We start from the raw sequence: 24149 nt of genomic DNA, 5'->3' as shown, positions 1-24149 counted from the left end.
TAGTGGGGCCATCCGATTTTTGGTAACTAGAGTGTCTACCCTCAAACTATACTAAGGTGGGTAGAAATACATGTATTTTTAAGGGGATAGTCAGCAGAAATACATATATATGTTTTTGAAAAATGTATACTTTATATCACCCTATAAATATTATATATATGTAACTAAAAAAATAAATTTAAAAGTTGAGGGTGGGGTAACCCCAATTTGGCTCTTCCACGGTATACAATATAGAGGTAAATAAATTTTCAAAAGTTCAAGCACACCCTGAAGACAATGCTGCTCCGCCAAAACTCCGCCACTGTGCTTACCAGTTACCCCATTGATTTTTGATAAAAAGAGGACATAATTAATACATATATTTATATATATATAGATTCCTTGCAGGCCTGTATAAGATCAATATATATATATATATATATATATATATATATATATATATTTATAAACAATTAATAATGTAAGCTCTGTTAATTAGACAACTTGGATACTGTGAAGGTTTTGGTAAGTATATATCCAGATTTGTTTCTGTTATGTGGTCATTTTGGTTAATTATTCTTCAATATTTAATGAAATACAGAGATTTTTTTTTTTGTAAAAATAATGAATATATTTTTTACTTTTTTTGTCCTCTCTATTTCCTCCAACTTGAAATTATTAGAGACTTTTAGAAGACCCAAGTCAATTACTGCTACTGCATATTTTCCCGTTTATTTTAAGCTCCATTAATTAGGCAGCTTGTGTCAAGTGGGTTGCCACTTGCCAATGAATATGAAATATGAATGATACCCCACAAGAGTTCTTGTCTCCTTTTACTTTTTTATTTATTTATTTATATGGGTTGCAACATTTTTATTAGATTGTGAAATTTTTGCAATTGATCATTTGGAATTTCTGTGGCTGGTGAACAATACATGAATTTTCAATATTCATCTCTAGTTTGTGTGAAGAAATATATTTACCATATGTAAAGAAATATATATTTATGTGTGGTTGTAAATTGCCAGCGAGAGTTGGCTTGATTGACAATCAACTGAGTTAGATATATTTGTGTTTAAGCTTCGATTCTAACCGGAAACATAATTCTTTATAGTATTTCAAAAAAAATAAATAATAATAACACACGAATTAAATAGAGATTGACTAAATTATGAATTTCATATTTTATTAACAATTATGATCCAATTTTCAGCATAATTATTGTTCTATTAGTAACTAATACAAAAAAAGGGAAATGTTAGTTTAATTGAATTTTTACTTAATTCCTATAGAAAACATACATTTTGGATTAGTGTGAAAAATAGGATAATTACTATAGAAGAATTATATTTCTATAACACTCGAGCCACTAGTTGAAATGATAAAGATGATGTGTAACATCCTAATGACCAAGGTTCGAATCCCCTTTCCGGTTTAAAAAAATAATAATTATATTGCTACAAATAAAATAACAAAATAATAATAATGTCCAAAAATACATGGATATGTGGTGACTTGTCTAATTCAAACACCAAGGGGGCAACATATGGAGGACATAAAATACCATCTCAAATTCTCAATACGTAAATTTGGCACAGAAACAGACGCGGCATTTCACTTCAGACAAAAGCCAAGTATATAAATAGTAGGATGGATGGATAAAAAGCTTACATTTTTACCACTATTTGAAGGAGTGGCAGCTGATATTTTCTCTGGCGTCCTCTGTACCAACTTTAGGATTTGAGCTCCTGATCTGGAAAATCTCGAGAATCGGCTTCTGGGTTTTCAACTTCAGTGCAAATGCTAATCTGGGTATTCATTTTCGCATCAGAAGTCAAGTTTTGAGCTCTAAATCAAGGTATTGAACTTTGATATTCATTGAAGAGCTTACTAGGGTTTGTTGCTTAAAGTCTCAAGTAATTGTCGGATACTATTCTCTTTAACGATTGAGCTAAGCTTCAATCCGCTTAACTTAGGAAAATGAAACCTTACGTGCCAATGAGTTGTTTCTTTTGAAGTTGCTGCAGAATCTGGTGCCTCCTTTTTGCAAAATTTGAAATTTTGTTCTTTTAACTTTCAAGTGAAGTGATATTGTTTATATCTGTCTGAAATATTTGTTTGATCATGGAGGAATCGAATTTGGTTGCCGAATTTCAAACCAAGAATCAGGAATCCAAGTAAGAGCCAGTAATTTCTCTCGAAATTTGTATCCTTCAGTGTGGTTTATGGGCGTTATCATGGCCAAATGTGAATAGTTTATGGGCTTTAGAATCCAATAATCAGGAGCTGGTACAAAAGTGATTGCTCTGAGATTGTTTATTTGATTAATGAGTGAAGTATTCTGCAATCACATGGAGAAACAGAGCATTTTACGGGCACCTAGAATGGAAAAACACCTGAGTTTTAATGGTGTGCCAGAAAAACCATCAACTAAGCACAAAACAATGGAGAAACATCTGAGTTTTCACGGTGTAGATGAAAAACCATCAAGTACACGGGGAGTAATGGAAAAACACCCAAGTCTTCAGTGTCCACCAGAAAATCAGGCGAGCAGTAGTGGGTTAATGGAAAAACAGAAGAGTTTCCGTGGGCTTATGGAGAAACAGAAAAGCTTTCGCGTAGTGATGGAGAGGCAACTTAGTTTCATTGGCATTGGAGAGAAGAGGAGGAACAAGGAATCGCCTGGAAAGCGAGGTGATTTGCAACTTCATTTGACAGCTCGAGCAGGGAATTTGAGTAGGATTAAAGAGATTCTCCAAAGTTGTGATGAAAATGATCTGAAGCAGTTGCTGGTGAAGCAGAACACGGAAGGGGAAACACCCCTCTATGCAGCGTCAGAAAATGGCCATGCTATGGTTGTTCAGGAGATGTTGAAACGTATGGACTGTGAAGCTGCATCCATTCCTGCTAAGAATGGCTATGATCCACTTCATGTTGCGGCAAAGCAGGGTCATCTTGGTATGTTGACTTGATTATGTGCTTTTCATCTATTTTGGAATATAGTTTGTAGAGAAAAATTAGAACTGGTTCGTTTATAACAATTATATTCGTATCCGAATTGAGGGAGGCAAATCAGAAACTCACGAAAATAAAAAATAATTGAAGGAGGCAAATTCCTATTGTTTAGGAGATCCCCACTGTCTATGATATGTTTCAACTTTCAATATGCTTAAATTTCTCATTTCGTTAGCAATGGTTTCAATTCTTAGTTTTTGTTCCTAAAATTGCCCCCCCCCCAGTGGGTTTGCTTGGATGGCGTTATTGTTACTCCTAGAAATCGTAGTTGTTCTAATGCATTGATAGAAAGGGAAAAAATATTATGTTCACATTTCGTTTTGTGATTTGTTTCCACGTAGTAGAGTAATTAGTGAAATGTGAAAACAATCCTTTTGCAGTGTGCCACATGTTGACATGTTTCTTTGTTTGTGCTTGCTTTTGCAGAGGTCTTGAAAGAACTTCTATGTAAATTCCCCAATTTGGCAATGACCACAGATTTTTCCTGCTCAACTGCCTTACACACAGCTGCAGCTCAAGGACATGTTGATGTAGTTAATCTTCTTTTGGAAACTAACTCAAATCTCATTCAGATAACCCGAAATAATGGAAAGACTGTCCTTCATTCAGCCGCGAGGATGGGGCATTTGGAAATTGTCAAATCCCTTCTAAACAAGGATCCAAGCACTGGTTTTAGGACCGATAAAAAAGGTCAAACTGCATTGCACATGGCCGTGAAAGGGCAAAATGTGGAAATTGTACTTGAATTAATAAAACCTGACCCTGCAGTTTTGAGCTTGGAAGATAATAAGGGAAACACAGCGTTGCATATTGCCATAAAGAAGGGTCGTATTCAGGTTCTTTGTCATTTCTTTATCTCTCTCTTCCTTCTTCCTTTATCATTTCGAAATCATTTTAGTAAGATGCATATTATGTGCTTTCTTTTCTGTGCCGACCTTTTCCTTTGTTGTTTATTAATGCCTTGCGATGCGTTAATTCCCAAAAAAATATCTTAAATTGTTTACGCTATTTTTATTAGCTTCTGGACTTGGGCACCTAGGCATGTTTCTCATGCACATGGTTGCTCAATGGAGACTTTGAGATCCCTGCTTATATAAAGTCTGCCTTTCGATTTCGGTAGTCCTGTTTTCGTGTTCACTAAAGTAGTAGACCTTTAAGCTCCTTATCCCGTGGACATCTTGATGCTTGTTTTAGGTAGAAAGTGGAGTTTTGCTCTCTTTGTCGATCGAGAAACACTGGAATTCTTTTGAATTTATGAAAAATTATGTCATTGGAAATATGGTTTAAATCTGTTACTAAGATTGTCTTCATTGTCATGGCAGAATGTACGTTGTCTGTTGTCGGTAGAGGGTATCAACATCAATGCGACTAACAAGGCAGGGGAGAGCCCTCTTGACATTGCTGAAAAATTAGGAACTCCAGAACTTGTCTCCTTATTGAAGGAAGCAGGTGCGACCAATTCTAAGGACAACCGAAGACCCCCTAATGCAGCAAAGCAACTTAAGCAGACTGTCAGTGACATAAAACATGAAGTCCAATCCCAGCTCCAACAAACCCATCAAACTGGGGTGAAGGTTCAGCAAATTGCAAAGAAGCTAAAGAAGCTTCACATTAGCGGCCTCAACAATGCTATAAACTCAGCAACTGTGGTTGCTGTTCTAATCGCCACTGTTGCTTTTGCCGCAATCTTTACTGTGCCTGGTCAATATGTTGAGGAGAGCGAAGTCGGGGCTTCTCGTGGGCAAGCTCATATCGGAGACAAGGGACCTTTCATTGTCTTCTTTATCTTTGACAGTCTGGCATTGTTCATCTCCTTGGCTGTTGTTGTAGTCCAGACATCTGTAGGCAAAGAGACAGCTGGTCTTTGTGATTAACAAGCTCATGTGGCTGGCTTGCCTCTTCATTTCAATTGCCTTCATTTCTCTGACTTATATAGTTGTGGGCAAGGATCATATGTGGCTCGCCGTGTGTGCAACAGTGATTGGTAGCACGATCATGCTGACTACAATTGGATCCATGTGCTACTGTGTTATTGTACATAGGATGGAAGAGACAAAGATGAGGAATATAAGGAGAGCCGAGAGCCGGTCACGTTCTTATTCTATGTCAGTGGTATCCGATTCAGAGATTTTGAACAGTGAATACAAGAGAATGTATGCACTTTAAAGCAATCGAAATGGAAAGACATCTAGAAGAAGACGCGATGAGGTACTATACCCTTTCTGCTCCCGCTCTAATAGTCATCTTTCGTCAGGTAAACTTGAGCTGAGGTGTTCCTTGACCTACAGAACAAGAATGATAATAAGTGCCATGATTCAGCAATTCAGAGGTGGTCACCTATGATGCATCTGCTGCTTTCCATGTACTTTTAACATGAATGCCTTGGATTGTAGTGTCTTGGTTCTCAGTATCTGAAGTTGATAGTACAGACAATTAAGAATAATCCCTAATGTTCAAGGGTAGATAAATTTGGCCAGCAGTTGATGTCTATTCCACTGTATGCTTGGGTTTATGCCCAATTTTATGTAAAAATGTTGCAATATTTGCAATGTTGATGAACAACTAGAATTTTAGAAGAGTTTTCTTTGACTGGAAATCTTTGATAGCTTAATTCTTCCAGTTGTTTACTCTGCAATTCTCATACTACATGGAGAAGCAGCAAAGATGCTGCTTCATATGGTAATAACCGTAATATATCCTCGCAGCTCTTATTCATGATTTGAAAATGCAAATCAAGCATAAGAATAGTGGATCAAAAATTATATATATATATATATATATATATATAGAGAGAGAGAGAGAGAGAGAGAGAGAGAGAGCATGTTTTGTTTGCAGTTCATTTAGTCCGATACAAAAACAGAAAGCAAAACCGAAGAGCTCCAAGTTTCTTTCCCCTCTACCTGATTACAGAAAATGTGGAACAAATCATCTGCTCTAGGATGTTACAACTAAAAGTTGGCAACTGATAACATATACAAAAAATGATAAGAAGAACTAAAATTGACCAGTTTCAATGTGATTCAAAATAGCAACCCAGCTTCAATGTACATACAATAAGATGCTGGCTGACAGTGGCATCACAAGGCATTCCCTCTAGAAAAGACCCCCCAGGAGATGCGTCAACATGTGCCCTGCAATATCGATTTCTAGCTTCATTTTTTGTCTGAACTCCGACCATCAGCCTTGTCAGAAGAGCTGCTAAACTGCCTAAGTTCTGACTTGTGATGAGAACCTCCTTGGTTTTTCCTAGAACTGTTGGATCTTGAGCTAATCCGAACCGTCTTAGCTGAGAAGCAGTGACCAACATGGACCCGATGACAACTCTTCTCTGTTGAACAACTCCCTTGGACATTCACAGCCAAAATCACTTCCTTATCTCTCGTGTCTTCACACCACCAGTTTTGTGGAATGCCATCTACAAACTCTTCTAAGGTGTGGAATTCTTCGTGATGGACAGAGACCTCCACATACTGATGTGGCTCAATTATGCCAGCCGCCGGTGTCACCTAAATCAGATACGAGATAAGAAATATAAGATTACAAAAAAAACAAAGTAATGATAATTTTTTTAGAAACTTAGTCCAGAAGCATATCATCAAACAGTTGTATTTATCAATGACCTAAAGATAGCCTGTTGGCTGTGTAGCTAAGGAGTAGGTTAAATTCTTATATTTCTAGACAGAAGTTATTTGCATTCAACTTCAACAATGAGGAATAATACCTCAAGCCATCTGGGGAATCCCAAAGCTCCCCTTGGCCGATAATCAGCTGGCTCTCCATCATCCCTGAGAGTCGACTGACCTTCACAAGTAATCTGAAACACGGCTTTCTCCTTCGCACATTTGTTAGTGATTCTCAGAATGGATGTATCCTGGTTTTGAAGAATTATGCTGTTGGTGCTAACAATGGTTTCTGGAACATAACGTAGTTCTTCTAGCAAAGACCTCAATTTCTCATTTGAACTAATGATCTTTCCAAACTCCTCCCTCCTAACTGATCTATCCGCATGGGCAATTTGAACATGGAATTTGCAGCGAACGGGTTTGTGATCACTCTCCGTCACATCCATGCAAGCGTCATACCTGTTACACAAGGATAACCCAATATTTTAATACTAGAATGGAACGGGTTGATGGGAAATAACCTTGACTTCAAACATACATTACTATTGACGAGACTACAGGGCAGTCTAAACTGCAGTCAGACACTGGATCAGACCGATTGTCATGATATATTATTCTATCACACCAAGCAGGAATTCTCTTTTTCTCCCCGGAATCATATCCTGAAAAAATTCCAAAATTGATAATATAACTGGAAATCAAGCAAACACCAAAAAACTATTCAAAACAACATACCTCCTAAGCCTGCTTGATGCCTTTCAAACTTGTAAGTTGGTGGGAATCTGATCAACGCCTCACGCATTCCTTGGAAAACTTTCCCAGCTTTCATCTCCTCCCTGAGTTGATCCTTTTCTCTTAGCCAATCAAAGCATCTTTGAGAAACAAAGTCCCTTGCTTCATCGTAAGATATGCCAAAAAGCCGGTAGTTAAAATCACCAAAGAATACAACCATATCTGCTTCAGACAAATCAGGCTTCCGTTCTTCAGAATTGACACTTGTAGACTGTGAAAGCATCAGGACCTTGAGACTCAAATCTAAGCTAAAACAATATGATAACTGCTAAAACCAAAAAAGGAAAAATGAAGCACATACATTTGTACTCTTGAGAGTATGACTCGCAGTTGATACACCAGCTGCAAGAGAGAGGACCCATGGCAAGCCAGAGATATAAAGCAGCCAAAGTAAATATGTGAAGAAGGCAAGAGAGAAACACAAAATCAGGTATGGCACCATACCAGCTGCAGTATTGGAAAGGTTTGATGAACGGCTGAAGACCATTGTTCGATAAATGTGATCAAAATCAGCATTCCGGCGATTGACTGCTTCTAAATGAGCAGCCAAGTGACAGTTCACAAAGCACATTATCCGATCATATACTCTAATTCTCAATCCTACGCCTCCCTATCAGGGAAAAAAAATTAAAGCACAGACTGGCAATCTTGACAAAAATCAAATCTAGAGTTTAAAACTCTTGCCCTTGCATGGCCAGGGGATGGGAGAAACACAAACCTTATTACCAATAGCACGTCCGAACCCGCATGGAACTGCTCCTGCATCAATGTCCCCAACATGTGTTCTAAGGTTCTTTCTCACCCTGAATCAATGAAGACAACTTATAGTTAATGAAGACAACTGATAATATAACTAATTATTATTATGCGGCTTTAAGACATGAAATGATATGGTTTAAAAAAAAAACTTGCCTAAAGAAGAAAAAAAAGATGAGCTGCAGCAGTCTTTATGTAGTATAAGGCCCAAAATAAATATTCATTTTATTCATAATTGATTAATTACCAAAGAGAAACAAGCAAGCCAGCCAGCTGCCTAGAACCCATTCGTTCAAAAGTTGATCCTTCATCTAAGGCCTTCCCTATGTTGTCCAGCCACCACTGCCCAACAGAGCTCCCTTCAAGTCCTACCTACAAGTATAATTAAGCAGTAAAGAGGGAGGGCAAACAAACATGCATATTAAAAAAAAGAAATGCTACTAAATAGAGCAGCATTCCAGTAACCACAGTCTAAGCAAATAATTGATGGCATTTTAAGAAGGAAAGCTAAAACAACATCTTACAGTTTCTTTTGCTGCAGACATTGCAAGAAAGCCTGCACCCATCTCTACTTCTTGCAACCCAACAACAATAATACCAACATCCGATGCAACAGAACCTAACCACGACATAAGTGATTCATGGGAGGCTCTACCTTGACCAACATTCCATGTACCAATTAGAATCCTGAAACTCTCTCGCCTAGTATAAATCACTTGTTGTGCAGCCAATTCTGATCTAATGATGTTGTCAAGAGGTCCTGGAGAGGTGATATTCCATCCACGTATACCTCCATGAGTAGCCAAGCTAAAAACATAGCCATGCCCTGCTGCTAAGTTTATAACTGGACCGTTATGAGCAATCCATCCTGCAATTAGGCTTCCTTCAAGGTCCAATACTTGGATCATGCCACTCACATACCCTACATAGATCCGAGTCCCAAATGAGCAGAAGCATTGGACAGCACAGGAATGGTGATTGAACTCCCGCAAACGATTCCCATTTCCATCCCACTGTACAAGCAAGCCATTTGTGCTTCCAGTCCATATCATTCCATCTACAGCAAGAAGTAGTGTTTCTGTTTTCTTGGTTTCTTCATGACCTGATCCTCTGGTTGCGGCACGACGAACAGCTCCTGCAGCTCCCATTATCGCATTACGTGACCTTTGAAGAAAGCCCCCAGATTTCTCCTTTTTTGATGTGGAGACAAATTTTATCTTCATCTCATCTTCTACTGGTTGTTGATCTTGTGATGAAGGCACATCAACTCGATTCTCAAGTTGACCATCAATGTTGAAGACTTTTAGTAACTCCTTTGTACGAGCATCCCTATAGGAAAACTAGCACTCTTTCATCACAGGATTCACATGAAACATTAAATTGATTGTTGAGGTAATTCAATCAAGCCAATAGCAAGAACAAGAACTTATGGGACTAAAATATTCATTTTCCAGCAGCACCTGAATTCAATTGCTCTGACCATTATTACTTTCTATTCCAAACATGATCGCTTGTTCTAACATCGATCCTTACGAAATTTTGTAGTTTGACTTTGACAAAGGAAAAACATATGCTTCTTAAAGGTTAAAAGCTTATACAGCAAAAAAGAAATCTAACAAAGGAACATGATACTATAAAAAAAGAGAAATACACAAAATCAACGTTCCTGAATGTACACTTCAACAAAAAGCAGCATATATCAGCATTGTCGAAGATAATGAATGAATCGACAACCCACCAGATTGAGAAGGATGAAGGCTGAGCACACCAAACTTTGGCTCTCACATTATCGGACAATAAACACTTTACATCTGAAGAAGATATACTACAGGTACCATTAACAGTGACTTGGCTCCTAAGGTCAATGCTTGACCTCTCTACTAACAAAGCAGCCATGTGCTTCTCCTCGGGTGAAAGAGAAAGAGATTTCTCCATGGATTCCCATGGCCATATCTTAATAATGCCACCCTCTGAAGCTGACCACAAGTCACCTGAATCAGAGAAAAATTGACTGTCAATTAGGGGAGAAAAGAGGGCATAATTACACCAACTAGCAAAACAGGGGAAAAAAGTAAGCTAGTTACCGTAAGAGCTCATGACCATGGAAAGAACAGGATCCTTATGGGCCTGCCACGAAAGTCCTTCCCTGATTAAAGCATTGTCTTCAAATGTCTGGTCCATTTTCCATGACCTGATCTTCCCGTCCTTGTGGCCACTCCAGACCAACCTGTTCCCGCAATCAGCCATCAAACACATGGTGGGCGACATGTGAACGGACTCGTGGAATGGAGCCGCATCCTCGTCCCCCCTCCTGACCTTCCCGCTGAACCCGCAGCCAGCCTCGTGCGCATCCTCGAAACTCCAGACCCTGACCCCGCTCTCCTGCCCAGCCCACAATTGCTTGTCCGTACACACAATGTTCCTCAAGAACTTACCCACTTGTGTTTCCCTCAAAGGGTGCGGCCTCAATTCGAGGCACGGTGGGCGTGCGGGATGGGCAGCGGCCCGAATTGGAACTTTGAAGATTCCACTTCCGCCACCACTCCCAATGAATTCCGGCATTGGTTGGTATTGTCGAAGCTCTTCGGGCCCAATGTCCAATCCAAGGCCTTGATCTAGCCTCTGCGTGACGTACGCTTCACCAGCCTTGTTTGTGGTGGTGGAGTAGGGAAAGAACTCATCGTCGGAGGATTCGCAGAAGTGTCCCTCGGTGGTAGAGATGATGGGTTTGGGGATGTCGTCGAGACTGTGCTTGCGGACATGATGGTGGCGTTTCTGTCCGGAGGAGGCACGAAGTTGTTGGCTGTGAGAATGTATCTTCTGGGCTCTCGTGGGGGCGGAGGTTAGGCCCGCTAATGCCTCCTTTTCATCGTCTTCAATGCGGTCATCCATGGAGGATTAGAAAAAATCATATAGAAAGGAAAAAAAAGGTGAAATGGAATGGATGGAGGTTGAAAAATGGGAAGAAAACCAGAAGAGGAAGAGAAACAGAGATGATTGACAGAGTCTAAAGGAAGAGCGTGCATCGTGGAAGAGCTTGCGGACACAGAGAACGTTTGCTTGCGACAGATATTGCTCTTCAAAAGTCGTGACTCCCAACAACTTTCACCCTACATGTATATATATGTATTTTTTTAAGCTTAATTGTACTTTAAGCATTAAAGATAGAGTTTGTTATTAGGAAGAGAGTTGTTGATGCAATTTTTTGGACATCCACACTCTGGTGCCGAGACGGTTGACGCAACGATAAACTTCTGTAAATCAAGAACAAAGTGATAGAGAGAAAATATTTCCTGGTTGTTGATGTTTTATATTATCATCGTTGAGTGTCATGTTTGATATTCAATTATGCCTAGAATAAGATGAAACCACTCGGTCCATCAACATATAATAAGTATGTCTCGTCAATCTTGAATGGTAATGGCCTCATTCATATCAAGTGCCTGATAAATCGTAGAGTTTTTATGTAAAGAGTTGAACTTGAGTCCGTAGTTGGAATGATTCATCCCAACCAATTTGGTCATCCTTTGTACGGTTAATATATGAATTTAATTAGTTAATTGTTTGGTGGTTTTACCTTTTTAGTACATTTCATGCACAATATAATATATGGTAAGGAAATCATAAAAATTCAAGAACTTTAAGATGCAAAAGACTTTTAGTTTGTGGAAGAAAACACAATATAATAAAGGGGAATTTATTCAATCAATTAAGTGTAAAGTTGCAAGGCCAGGCGACCAGAACGAGGCCCATACACCACAGGCTCAAGCAATAAGGTCCATTCCTAATACTACTAGTAGTACACACTGATTGTTCTATATATGTATGGATATTTATTATTAATCGCCCCTACAAGCAGGCTGCAACAGGACCCGAATCAGTTCCACCAGCATTAACACAGGAGGCTTGAGCTGGTTTGTTCTTGTAAGTAAGCTTCACATCCTCCATTGTAATACCACTACATGGGTTCTTATTGCTACAATCCAACTTCACTGCAACCTCTGTCGCCGACGATCCATGGATGTCTTGGTATACCACATCGCTTATCTTAACTCCAGAAGCCTCTCCGGGACAACCTTTGTCGTCGGGGCAATAATTTTGGTCGATGACTATCGGGTTTTGAACACTGGTCATGGTGCAATGTTGGAACAAAATGTTCCTGGCAAAGCCATTACTTGCTCTTCCCCAAGACTTGATTCTCACTCCATTCTCCGTTCCACTAAATTGAGCACTGGTTACTGTCACATTTTGTACCCCAGCCTCTTGAGCCTCCTTCCCTAAACTTCCAATACTACAATCGACATTAACGTATATATGTTTTAGCATACATTATGACCAAACTAGTACTTATTTGTGATTTAGATTATGTTAATTTTAGGAGTTAATTACCTGATGCCATGACCGGGGCCACAAGCGACGTTTTCAATCCAGAGGTTGGTGGTGTCAGGGCCGACGGAGACACAATCGTCGCCAGTTGCAATCCTGGCATTTGAGATTGTGACGCCGGTGGATCCCTGGACGTGAATACCGTCAGTGTTTGGGCTATTTCCTGAGGCGGACACCTTTACTCCTTGCAATTTCACATTGTGGCAGCCATTGATGACAATGTGGAACATTTTGCTGTTTAAGGATGTTAATCCTCCGATCACTATGTTGTCTGAATTTGTGAATTCCAGTGACTGCAACACATATATATTTGTCCAATCATACCCCAAAATTTCAAGAAAGAAATCCACAAAGTGTAACAAATGGATTCAACTAGAACATACCGTAGCGCCTTGGTTGCAGCTCTTCCCGGAAGCCTTGCAAGCCCACAAGGATGAGCCTTGGCCGTCGAGTGTCCCTCCGGAGACGGTGACACCGCTGACATCCCTGAAGATGACCCAATTGTCAGCATTCAAGTCAGAAGGAGCCACAAGTGTTCCATCAATTTGAACAACAACGGCAGTATTCTTGCAAGGACCCTTCAAATCCAAATTGCCAAGCAAGAAGCTTCCTTTGGGGACATAAATGGTGGCTGGGCTTGTTGAGCCACATGCTTGAGCCCATGCAGCCATGAAGGCCTCAGTTGAGTCAGTGGTGCCATCTGGTGTTGCTCCAAAAGTGACCACACTGTATTGTGCTGCAAATGCTCCTAAAAGAAAGCATGTGAAGAAAAGCACAAATAAGACAACTGAACTAGTATAAGTATATGCTGCCATGTATATGTAATTTGTATTTGTATGTATAAAGTGTATGAAAGACAAAGGAATAAGAGAACTATGAGAGAAGTTGTGGGAAGTTGGAAGGGTATTGGGAGGTATTTATAGATACAAATTCACTAGTGTTGATATTAAATTTCAAAGAGAGATCACTTTCTTTTTTTTGTTTTATTTAATAGAAGAAAGAAAAAATGACTTGATGGGATGGGATGAGATCATGAGTCCAAGATCATATTCCTTAATTTCATCAATGTTTCCATGTATAAACAGTCACATGAGCGTAAATTATGCTAAAATTAAGTAAATATTATGAACAATATTAAAGAGGTCAACAATTCTATCCCCATGATTTTGGATGGTATAAAAATTGACTTTAAGAACCATTCAATGTAAGAAAATGAACAGATTCATGTGTGTGTGTATACATAAATTGCTTGAAAATGAGGGGCCAAAATCCAATTAATCATAAAATTATGATTTCCAACATTAATGAGAATAAACCAACCAAAAATAAGTTAGGCTTTGAAGTGTTTTTAGGAGTCCAAGTCTGTGTTGTTCTCTGTTCAGGTACACAAACTGAGCCTTTTAATAAGGGCAAGCAGTCATGGGTTTTTTAATTTTATTTTTTTGCTAGTAAATTAAGGAGGACATGTGGGTTAGGCGTGAGAAATGGAATCTAAAACGGAGAAGAAATCGGCTGAACAATTAATACTCTTCCTTTATCCGAATCTATGCCTTTTATTTTTATTTTTATTTTTTTTCTCTCTCTCTGGTTTTTTTTTTTTTTTTTAAAGGCCCACAGGTCACACATGCTAAGCCGTGCCCAAGGGGCATGAAGGCCACCACTGCGGATGGAAAACTACCCAAATCCCAAACCCCCTGGTGAGAATAGAACCCTGGACCTCAAGGTCCTGGGCAGACAACCTGACCAACCAGACTATCTCCTATTCTCTCTCTCTGGTCTTAATTGCCTAACCATGCATGTATACAATTTTTTTTTTTTTTGGTATTGGCGAATTGGGAGGGGTTGGATTCGAACCCTCACGCTAGGGTGGGCTGTCCCATACATACAAACCAATTTGTCGTTACACTACTGGCTTGGTTGCATACATACATTTTTTTTAACCAATAAGATATCATATAAGTTTTTCCTTTCAACATTCGCTATGTGTTTAAGTTTGGTTCGTCAAACATGCGCACGTACACATATGTATTTATCTAGCTTACTAAGGCTACCCCGCGAGAAAGAAATAAAATAAAGGGGGGGAGTTGGAGAGGAAGGATCTCCATCCCCTCCAATATTAGTAAATATTGTTGCACACACATATCATTATCCTCATCATCCTCATCATCATCCGAGCCTTTATCCCAAAAGTTTGGGGTCATCTACACAAGTTTATGAGAACATCATTGGAAATTCACCACATGTATTTGTTTTCTCTATTCATTTCTATCATGAATCATACATTTATCCACTCATATTAAATTCATATAATTTCAAGCTATGTCTTTTTAGGTTTACCTCGCCTCCTCCTACTCTCTCCTATAAAAATTCTTTCATTCCTCCTCACTGTCGCATCGCTATCTCTACGTTGGACATGTCCATACCATCTTAACCGATTTTCTCATAACTTATCTTTAATATGTGCTACTCCTACTTTAAATCTAATAATTTTATTTCTTATCATATCTTTCCTAGTGTGACCACACATCCAACGAAGTATTCGCATTTCTGCTACACGCATTTTTTGGATATGTTGTCTCTTGATAGCCCAACACTCGAAACCATACATTATTGCAGGATGAATAACTGACTTATAGAATTTTCCCTTCAACTTTAAGAGAATTATCCGGTTCCATAACACCCCGGATGCACTCTTCCACTTATTCCATCCGTTTTTAATTGGTTAGATATGTGTTGCACACACATATCTAACCAATTAAGTTCATGCATTTTGAAGATGATTTTTGACTTCAATTACCAAATTCCGTCAATGAAATGATTTATTAATAGTACCACGCCGCAATCACTTCTGCTTTTTAATTTTTTGTGATTGATTTATAAGCTCTATATATGTACATTAATCCTGATCCACCTCCACTTGGAATATATATTCAATCCCCATGTGAAGAATGAAGATATACATGTCATATGTTGACAATATTGACGTACGATCGTAATTTTAGCAGAAGTTGATGGTCTATAGAATTTTCTTTTTTTTTTCTTTCTTCTAGAAATATACGTTACATCAACATGTCTTATATATATAGAGAGAGGGAGTTAGGGGAACACTTGAGTGATAATTTAGTTGATGAATTTCTCTGAAACCAAGCTGTATGAGCTCGAGAGTTTCTGAATTCAATTTTTCATTATGAGCAATATCCTTGTGGCTACACATTGAGTTTTGGCTCAACTTACCCTGTCATTGGATGTGAAACTTCTATGTGCATGGGCTTGATATATGATCCGAGTTTAGGCTTATATAGAATGTTCAAAGACAAACTTATATGGTATCATTATCGATTAAAAAAGAGATAGACATATATAAACATAGAAGATGGGGACTCATCAGTGTTTTAGGTTTTGATGAGAATGCCTTATTTCAAGGGATCCTTGTTTCAAGCACACTTTGTTTTTCACATGACATGACGTTGAACAAATCAACAAATTGGTGTTGAAAAACATAGATTAATGGTAGGCGTAATGTGAAATACAAGTAAGAAATGTGTAGCTAAAGGTGAAGATCTATCATATATCCATATGGTCATGGTGAGTACGTATATAATAACATATTGTCAAGCTAAAAGCCAATTGCTTCTCAAAATCAAATCTAGGCCAAACTTATAAACCAACTTCAACTGTATTTTAACTGACTCTGACGTGCTCTATTTCCCTTTATCCTTTACCAAACCCCACATGAACAAGACAATGAGAATGACTTTGAATCGCATGATCATTTGTGATAAGATTTGACAAAAGATCATGTACTTTGAAGAAAGTGTCAAACAAGCCTCTTTACTTTTTGAAACTCAAAATTTCCGTTAAATCGATGTTGATGTAGCGAACACTTCACATAAATTTGAGTTAAGGGTTCAAGCAAACCTTACACAAAGTAGAAAAGTTTGTTTAGCACGAAATATAGTACATGGACAACACAATTTTGCACAAGCACCTATGTCTAAAAACTTAATGCACCACAATTGAAAATTATATATATAAATTAAATTCCACATCAAATAAAAGAATTTATACCATCCTAAAGTATACCAAACTTTAAAGGGTCTAACTTTTTTTTACATTAAAAAAATAATTTAAAACAAAATTCAAGGTGGGCTGGCCTCCAATCAAGGATAAAGCAAAAGAGAGCACTTGAGAGTCGGTTAAAATACAGTTGAAGTTAGTTTATAAAGTTTGACCAAAATTTGATTTTGAAAAGCAATTGACTTTTAGCTTGACAATATGCCATTTACTCACCAAGACCATATGGATATATATCTTTAATTACCTTTCGCTACACATTGTTTTTCTATTATTATTGTTATTATCATTATTATATAATCAAAATTATTTTTCTATTATTATTTTTATACAGTATCATTTTATATTCGAACCACTAGTTAGGGTTATAAGGATGAATTGAATGACTAGGTTTGAATCCCCCTCCCCCTTTAAAAAAAAAAAAAAACACTACAATATCATTTTAATTACACTTTTTTATATGAAAAGAAAATATTTTCAATACTCATTAATATTTTGAAAATCATCAACATATATTGTATATTTGGGTATGAATTGGGTTCTTACTCAGTAGCTAATAAATCAAATGCGTGATTAACTGCGAAAGATGATCAATTAGATTTGACCAAGTATAGTGGATCATACGGGCGATTGTTGACATGAATAATCTTAAGAGGCGGCCAAGTAAAATTCTTACTTGTATTTCACATTATACCTACCATTAGAATCTATGTTTTTCAACACTAATTTTCTGGTTTATTCAACGTTAATTATGTGAAAAACAAAGTATGACTGAAACAAGGATGCCTTGAAATAAGGCATTCTAATCAAAACCCTAAAACACTGAAGAGGCCCCCATCTTCTATGTATATATACGTTTATATGTGTCTCATTTTTAACAGATAATGACATCATATAAGCCTAAACTCGGACTGTCAGACCCCGTGCGTATAAAAGGTTTCCACCTGATGATAGAGTAATTTGGGCCAAAATCTAACTGGTGGCCACAAGGGTATTGATTTTAGTTGAAATCGAACTCAAGACCTCCCGAATCCATACGATTTAGTCTTAGAGAGATTCACCAACTAGACTATTTGATATAGGACTATCCCACATCGTTAAAACTGGAGTCTCAAGTCTTGCTTATAAGGGCGGACAATCCTCTCTCTGTCAACCATGATTTTCAGTTATAAGTTAGACCCAACTTATGATGTTGGGTTTGGGCCCAGGCCCAAGAAAACTCTCTTGGGTGTGTGAGGCGGCGCTGCATCACCATTGCTCAAATGGTCCCCTCTTTCTCTATATTTCTAAAAGAAAGAAAAATAGCAAATTCTATAGACCAACATGAACTTCTGCTGAAAAAATAGCAAATTCTATATAGACCATCGTGAACTTCTGCTCAAATTACGATATATGTCAACATTGTCAACATATTTCTAAAAGAAAGAAAAATAGCAAATTCTATAAACCATCATGAACTTCTGCTAAACTTACGATATATGTCAATATTGTCAACATATGACGTGTAGATCTTCATTCTTCACATGGGGATTGAATATATATAAAATTGGATGTGGATTAGGATTAATGTACATGAAGCTTATAAATCAATCACCAAAAAAATTAAAATAAAAAAGCAGATGTGATTGAATTTGGTAATCGAAGTAAAAAATCATCTTCAAAATGCATGAACTTAATTGCTTAGGTATGTGTGTGCAACAATATTTACTAATGCTAGTACACTAATCACTAGTAGTGTTGCCTCTAAGGAAAATATCTAAAAGCTGAAACCTTTAGAATTTATACGTGCGCGGTGCGCCATATAGAGTCAATAAGATATTTTTATTAAAAAATAAAAATTATGAGATTTGTATGATAATTATATTTGAACTCTTTTTTTTTTTTTTTGTAATGTCATAATTTGAAGAATGGGTACAGGTGTGAAAGAGAAATTATTTATTATATTTATAGTAATAAAATTTAATTAATTGATTTACTTTTTTTTGTAAAAGATCAGTTGACCTGAATGAATTCCTTTACTCAGAACTGGGCAATAGAAATGGAGGCCTAAAAAGAGTGACTCATGCCACCATGCCTTGGATTACAATAGTAGTTGATTTATGTAAGTTACATAAAGTGTGTGTGTGTGTATACATGCATGGTTAGGCAATTAAGATATGATTGAAACCAGAAACAAGGCATAGATTCGGATAAAGGAAGAAGATTATTAATTCTTCTTCAATCTTCAGCCGTTTTCTTCTCCGTTTTACATTCCACTTATCATGCCTCAACCCACGTTCCCTCCCTTTTTTTTTTTTTTTTTTGTTTATATTTTGCCCCTCCAACTTCCCATATATTGCACTTACAACCCTCAATTTGTAGTCTCTCTTTGTTTAATTTACATTTTCTTTCAGTTTCTGTTTTTATATTAATGAAAATCTAGAACGCATATATATATATGCACATTTGTCCCATCAGTGCATGTCCTCCTCCTTAATTTACTAGAAAAAATAAAATTAAAATCCCATGACTGCTTGCCCTCATAAAAAGGCACAGTTTGTGTACCTGAACAGAGAACAACACAGACAAGACTCTTAAAAGCACTTCAAAGCCTAACTTATTTTTGGTTCGTTTATTCTCATTGTTGGAATCATAATTTTATAATAATCCAAATTTCAAGCAATATATATATATATATATATATATATATATACACACACACACAACACACAACACACACACATGAATGATGAATCTGTTGATTTTCTTACCTTCACCTTCAGTGATTCTTCAAGTCACTTTTTATACCATCCAAAATCACTGGGCATAGATATGTTGACCTCTTTAATATTAATATTAATGTTAATATTTAATTAAATTCAACATAATTTACATGCATCAGACATACACGGAAAAATCGATGAAATTAAGGAATACGGTTGGACTGTCTGTGTGTAGATTCTTCTCATCCCAATCCCATCAAATCCAACAATTCAACACCAACTTTTTATTTCTTTGTTTTATTTTATTTTTGAATAAATAAAACATAAAAAAAGTGCAATTTAATATCAACACTAGTGAAATTGTATCTATAAATACCTCCCAATACCCTTCCAACTTCCCACAACTTCTCACATAATTCTCTTATTCCTTTGCCTTTCATACACTTGATACAGATAAATACAAATTACATATAAATGGCAGCATATACTTATACTTGTTCAGCTGTCTTATTTCTGCTTTTCTTCACATACTCTCATTTTGGAGCATTTGCAGCACAATACAATGTGGTCACTTTAGGAGCAACACCAGATGGCAACACTGACTCAACTAAGGCCTTCATGGCTGCATGGGCTCAGGCTTGTGGCTCCACAAGCCCAGCCACCATTTATGTCCCCAAAGGAAGTTTCTTGCTTGGCAATTTGGATTTGAAGGGTCCTTGCAAGAATACTGCCATTGTTGTCCAAATTGATGGTACACTTGTGGCTCCTTCTGACTTGAATGCTGACAATTGGGTCATCTTCAGGGATGTCAGTGGTGTCACCGTCTCTGGAGGGACACTCGACGGCCAAGGCTCATCCTTGTGGGCTTGCAAGGCTTCCGGGAAGAGCTGTAACCAAGGCGCTACGGTATGTTCTAATTGAATCCATTTGTTACACTTTGTGGATTTCTTTCTTGAAATTTTGGGGTATGATTGGAGAACTATATATGTTTTGCAGTCACTGGAATTCACAAATTCAGACAACATAGTGATCGGAGGATTAACATCCTTAAACAGCAAAATGTTCCACATTGTCATCAATGGCTGCCACAATGTGAAATTGCAAGGAGTAAAGGTGTCCGCCTCAGGAAATAGCCCAAACACTGACGGTATTCACGTCCAGAGATCCACCGGCGTCACAATCTCAAATGCCAGGATTGCAACTGGTGACGATTGTGTCTCCGTTGGCCCTGGCACCACCAACCTCTGGATTGAAAACGTCGCTTGTGGCCCTGGTCATGGCATTAGGTAATTAACTCCTAAAATTAACCTAATGTAAATCACAAATAAGTATTAGTTTGGTCATAATGTATGCTAAAACATATATACGTTAATGTTGATTGTAGTATTGGAAGTTTAGGAAAGGAGGCTCAAGAGGCTGGGGTACAGAATGTGACAGTAACCGGTGCTCAATTCAGTGGAACAGAGAATGGAGTGAGAATCAAGTCTTGGGGAAGAGCAAGTAATGGCTTTGCTAGGAACATTTTGTTCCAACATTGCACCATGACCAGTGTTCAAAACCCGATTGTCATCGATCAAAATTATTGCCCTGACGACAAAGGTTGTCCCGGAGAGGCTTCTGGAGTTAAGATAAGCGATGTGGTGTACCAAGACATCCATGGATCGTCGGCGACAGAGGTTGCAGTGAAGTTGGATTGTAGCAACAAGAACCCATGTAGTGGTATTACAATGGAGGATGTGAAGCTTACTTACATGAACAAACCAGCTCAAGCCTCCTGTGTTAATGCTGGTGGAACTGACTCTGGTCCTGTTCAGCCTGCTTGTAAGGGAGTTTAATAATAAATATCTATGTACTACCATACATGTATACAACAATGAGTATGTACTAGTACTATTAGGAACGGACCTTATTGCTTGAGCCTGTGGTGTTATGGGCCTCGTTCTGGGCTTTCATTGTAACCTGGCCTTGCAACTTTACACTTAATTGATGAATAATCTTTGCTTCTATTATATTGTGTTTTCTTCCATAAACTAGTCTTTTGCATCTTAAGGTTCTTGATTTTTTTTTCATGATTTCCTTACCATATATTATATTGTACCTGAAATGTAATAAAAAAGAGTAAAACCACCAAAACAAGTAGATAATTAAATTCATATATTAACGACTCAGGAGTGATCGAGTTGGCTGGGGATGAATCCTTTCAACTCTTGAAAACCCAAGTTTAACTATTCATATTAGTACTTTACGATTTATCACGTACTTGATAAGATTGAGGTGATTAACATTCAAAATTGAAGAGGCACACTTATTTTATGCTAATGTAGTGAGAGATACATCCCACCATTATTTTATTCTACGCATAATTGATTGTGGTGATATATATATGCCAAAGTCTAAATGCACCCATATTTTTACTCTATACACCCCCTTAATTTTTTTTTCTCTATATACCCCGACCCCACCTCTTTTATATTTTATAATTTATATTTTTATATTTTTTATATTTGTATAATTTATATTTAAATTTTTTATTTAAATTTTTTTAAATTTATATATTAAATTTTTAAATTTATATTTTTAAATTTTTAAATTTTTAAATTTGTATATATGTATATTTTATATTTTTTAATTTATATTTTATATTTTTATAATTTATAATTTATATTTGTATAATTTATAATTTATTTGGTTATAATTTATAATTTATTTGGTAAGAAAACAATATTGTAACTAGAATCCATGAACAAAACAAATGGAAAGACACGCAATATATCTAATGAGCGTGGATGAGCAAAAAAAAATCTTGTAGCTCGTTAGTCTCATCATTAGCCAGATAGAAATATATGGAGAAGTTGTTGCATTTGAAACTTACTAGCCTTTTCTACAACTCGATACTTTTGGCGAGCATTGTAGATTTTTTTATAGTGGAGACATTCTCTGGATCTTTGCTCTTTAGTGTAGACAATATGTTGCGTGCCTCTACCAAATTCGTTGACATATCAATCATAATATTGTTTTCCTCAGTTGAGAGTTTGCCAGCAAACGAATGACCTTCCATGTAAACTGTTGCTGGATGATTATGAATTCCACTAAGAACCCTGATCATCCAATCATCATTGGTTTCCAATTTCATTCTTTTCAATCGAAATGGGCAATTACATTTCTTAGATCCTGTAAGTTTTGTCGAGTTCTTCAAGGATCTATAATTTCCACCACGCTCGCATGCCATTAACAATTTGTGACGCTTTCCAAGACCTCCAATTTCTGATCATAAGATGATAACAATGAACCCAAGATTTCGTCCAATATGACGTGTCCATTGGATTAATTCTTCTCGAGACTGGAATATTTTCACATATTATAAATAATTAGAATTTTGCAATATAGTGTTTCAAACTATACCATTTACATATAAACATACCGTATCTGTTATAAATTCATTAGTAAAATCTTGCTCAACTTGCTCAAACGTTGATCCAACTTGCTTGATGTTGATCCAACTTATTCTTGGCTTGGATGATCATGCTTATAAATGAATTAATATAAATATTAGAAATATGTATATGCATATATGTGTGTTTTTTTTTTTAAAATTGTACAAACAGTAATGCATGAAAATACCTCACTTTATCCTCCACTGGATAATCTTAAATCGTCCATCCATAAACTTATATAATTATCCATAAGTTAGAAAAATAGTATAGATAAGTTACTTAAATTATAGTGGATAGGTAACTTAATCTACAACCAAACGTAGAGTATAATATACCAAAAAAAAAGATGTTGAGAAAATGATACTGAAGTCATGTATTTATAATACTCGAAAAGGGTATTATAGTAATTTAACATACAAATTAAAATAATTACAAACATACAAAAAAGTTCACATCATAAAAATTATAATTCATACTGAAATGATTACAAACCTACAAAAAAATTTCATATCATAAAAATTCAATGTAAAATAATTACAAACATACAAAAAATTTCACATCATACAAATTATTATTCATACTAAAATGATTACAAACCCACAAAAAAAATTTACATCATAAAAATTCGATGTAAAATAATTACAAACATACAAAAAAATTCACATCATAAAAATTCAAACTAAAATAATTATAAACATACAAAGGAATTCACATCGTAAAAATTATAATTCATACTAAAATTATTGCAAACCTACAAAAATAATTCACATCATAAAAATTAAAATTAAAATAATAATAAACATACAAAAAATTCACATCATAACACAAAATATTAAAATAAAAATTCTAATATTATATTTCAATAGTATTATTTTTTAATAGTATTATTTTCATAATAATTTTTTTATCCAAATAAATTTAAAATTATAAAAATATAAAAGATGTGGGGTCAATTGTGGGACCGAGGGGGTGTATAGAGAAAAAAAACAAAAAAAGGGAGGGATTGTGTAGAGTAAAAACATGGGTGTATTTAGATGAACCCTATATATATATATATATATATATATATATATATAGATATGAATTTTCCGATGAAATCTTATTTCTAACTTTTAGAATTACTCTAGGGTTTAAAATATTTTTTAAAAATTTGAAAAAATAATATTTGTTATTTGATTGGTTTTACCAACCCAACGAGATATATATTATTTTTTTTATATAATCATGTAAGACAAGTTTGTGCTTCTTATTGTAAATGAGCCATTGGTTGAGTGGCAATGACTCTGCATGTCCCTGACTTAGGTAAGAAGTTCTAGTCTCACCTCCTTCGAATATTTATAAAGAGGTGTGTGGGCTTAGTCTGCCCCTACGTTGCGTGGGGCATGTTG

At 36.4% G+C, this 24149-nt stretch overlaps 4 protein-coding genes and 1 pseudogene across 5 annotated transcripts; 2 read left to right on the top strand and 3 right to left on the bottom strand.

Annotated features, from left to right (window-relative positions):
* The first annotated feature begins 1644 nt into the window (after positions 1 to 1644).
* Positions 1645 to 5580, top strand: LOC120006140 (annotated as a pseudogene).
* A 235-nt stretch (positions 5581 to 5815) lies between these two features.
* LOC120006667 (type I inositol polyphosphate 5-phosphatase 12-like) lies at positions 5816 to 11287 on the bottom strand. 2 transcript variants are annotated; one of them, XM_038856798.1, is made up of 11 exons: positions 10250 to 11285; positions 9904 to 10156; positions 8690 to 9494; positions 8413 to 8537; positions 8128 to 8212; positions 7854 to 8019; positions 7711 to 7751; positions 7353 to 7620; positions 7156 to 7279; positions 6716 to 7076; positions 5816 to 6500 (listed from the first exon to the last, which is right to left on the bottom strand). In XM_038856798.1, the coding sequence occupies exons 1-11, from the start codon at positions 11055 to 11057 to the stop codon at positions 6147 to 6149; spliced, it is 3390 nt and encodes a 1129-aa protein (XP_038712726.1). In that variant the 5' UTR covers positions 11058 to 11285; the 3' UTR covers positions 5816 to 6146. The 2 variants fall into 2 exon arrangements, with proteins under 2 accessions (XP_038712726.1, XP_038712725.1); XM_038856797.1 differs by having other exon boundaries at positions 7711 to 8019; positions 10250 to 11287.
* A 561-nt stretch (positions 11288 to 11848) lies between these two features.
* On the bottom strand, positions 11849 to 13406 carry LOC120006669 (polygalacturonase-like). The gene is made up of 3 exons (XM_038856800.1): positions 12935 to 13406; positions 12555 to 12844; positions 11849 to 12456 (listed from the first exon to the last, which is right to left on the bottom strand). Exons 1-3 carry the CDS (start codon positions 13364 to 13366, stop codon positions 12015 to 12017), a joined length of 1164 nt encoding a protein of 387 aa, XP_038712728.1. The 5' UTR covers positions 13367 to 13406; the 3' UTR covers positions 11849 to 12014.
* A 6342-nt stretch (positions 13407 to 19748) lies between these two features.
* LOC120006463 (polygalacturonase-like) lies at positions 19749 to 21333 on the top strand. Its single transcript, XM_038856515.1, has 3 exons — positions 19749 to 20233; positions 20324 to 20613; positions 20712 to 21333. Exons 1-3 carry the CDS (start codon positions 19802 to 19804, stop codon positions 21160 to 21162), a joined length of 1173 nt encoding a protein of 390 aa, XP_038712443.1. The 5' UTR covers positions 19749 to 19801; the 3' UTR covers positions 21163 to 21333.
* On the bottom strand, positions 21221 to 22556 carry LOC120006021. The gene is made up of 2 exons (XM_038855900.1): positions 22213 to 22556; positions 21221 to 21425 (listed from the first exon to the last, which is right to left on the bottom strand). Exons 1-2 carry the CDS (start codon positions 22554 to 22556, stop codon positions 21221 to 21223), a joined length of 549 nt encoding a protein of 182 aa, XP_038711828.1.
* Positions 22557 to 24149: the final 1593 nt, after the last annotated feature.

This window comes from Tripterygium wilfordii, chromosome 9 (genome assembly GCF_013401445.1).
Source record: "Tripterygium wilfordii isolate XIE 37 chromosome 9, ASM1340144v1, whole genome shotgun sequence".
Taxonomy (NCBI): Eukaryota; Viridiplantae; Streptophyta; class Magnoliopsida; order Celastrales; family Celastraceae; genus Tripterygium; species Tripterygium wilfordii.
This window is presented reverse-complemented; position numbering and strand designations above follow the sequence as displayed.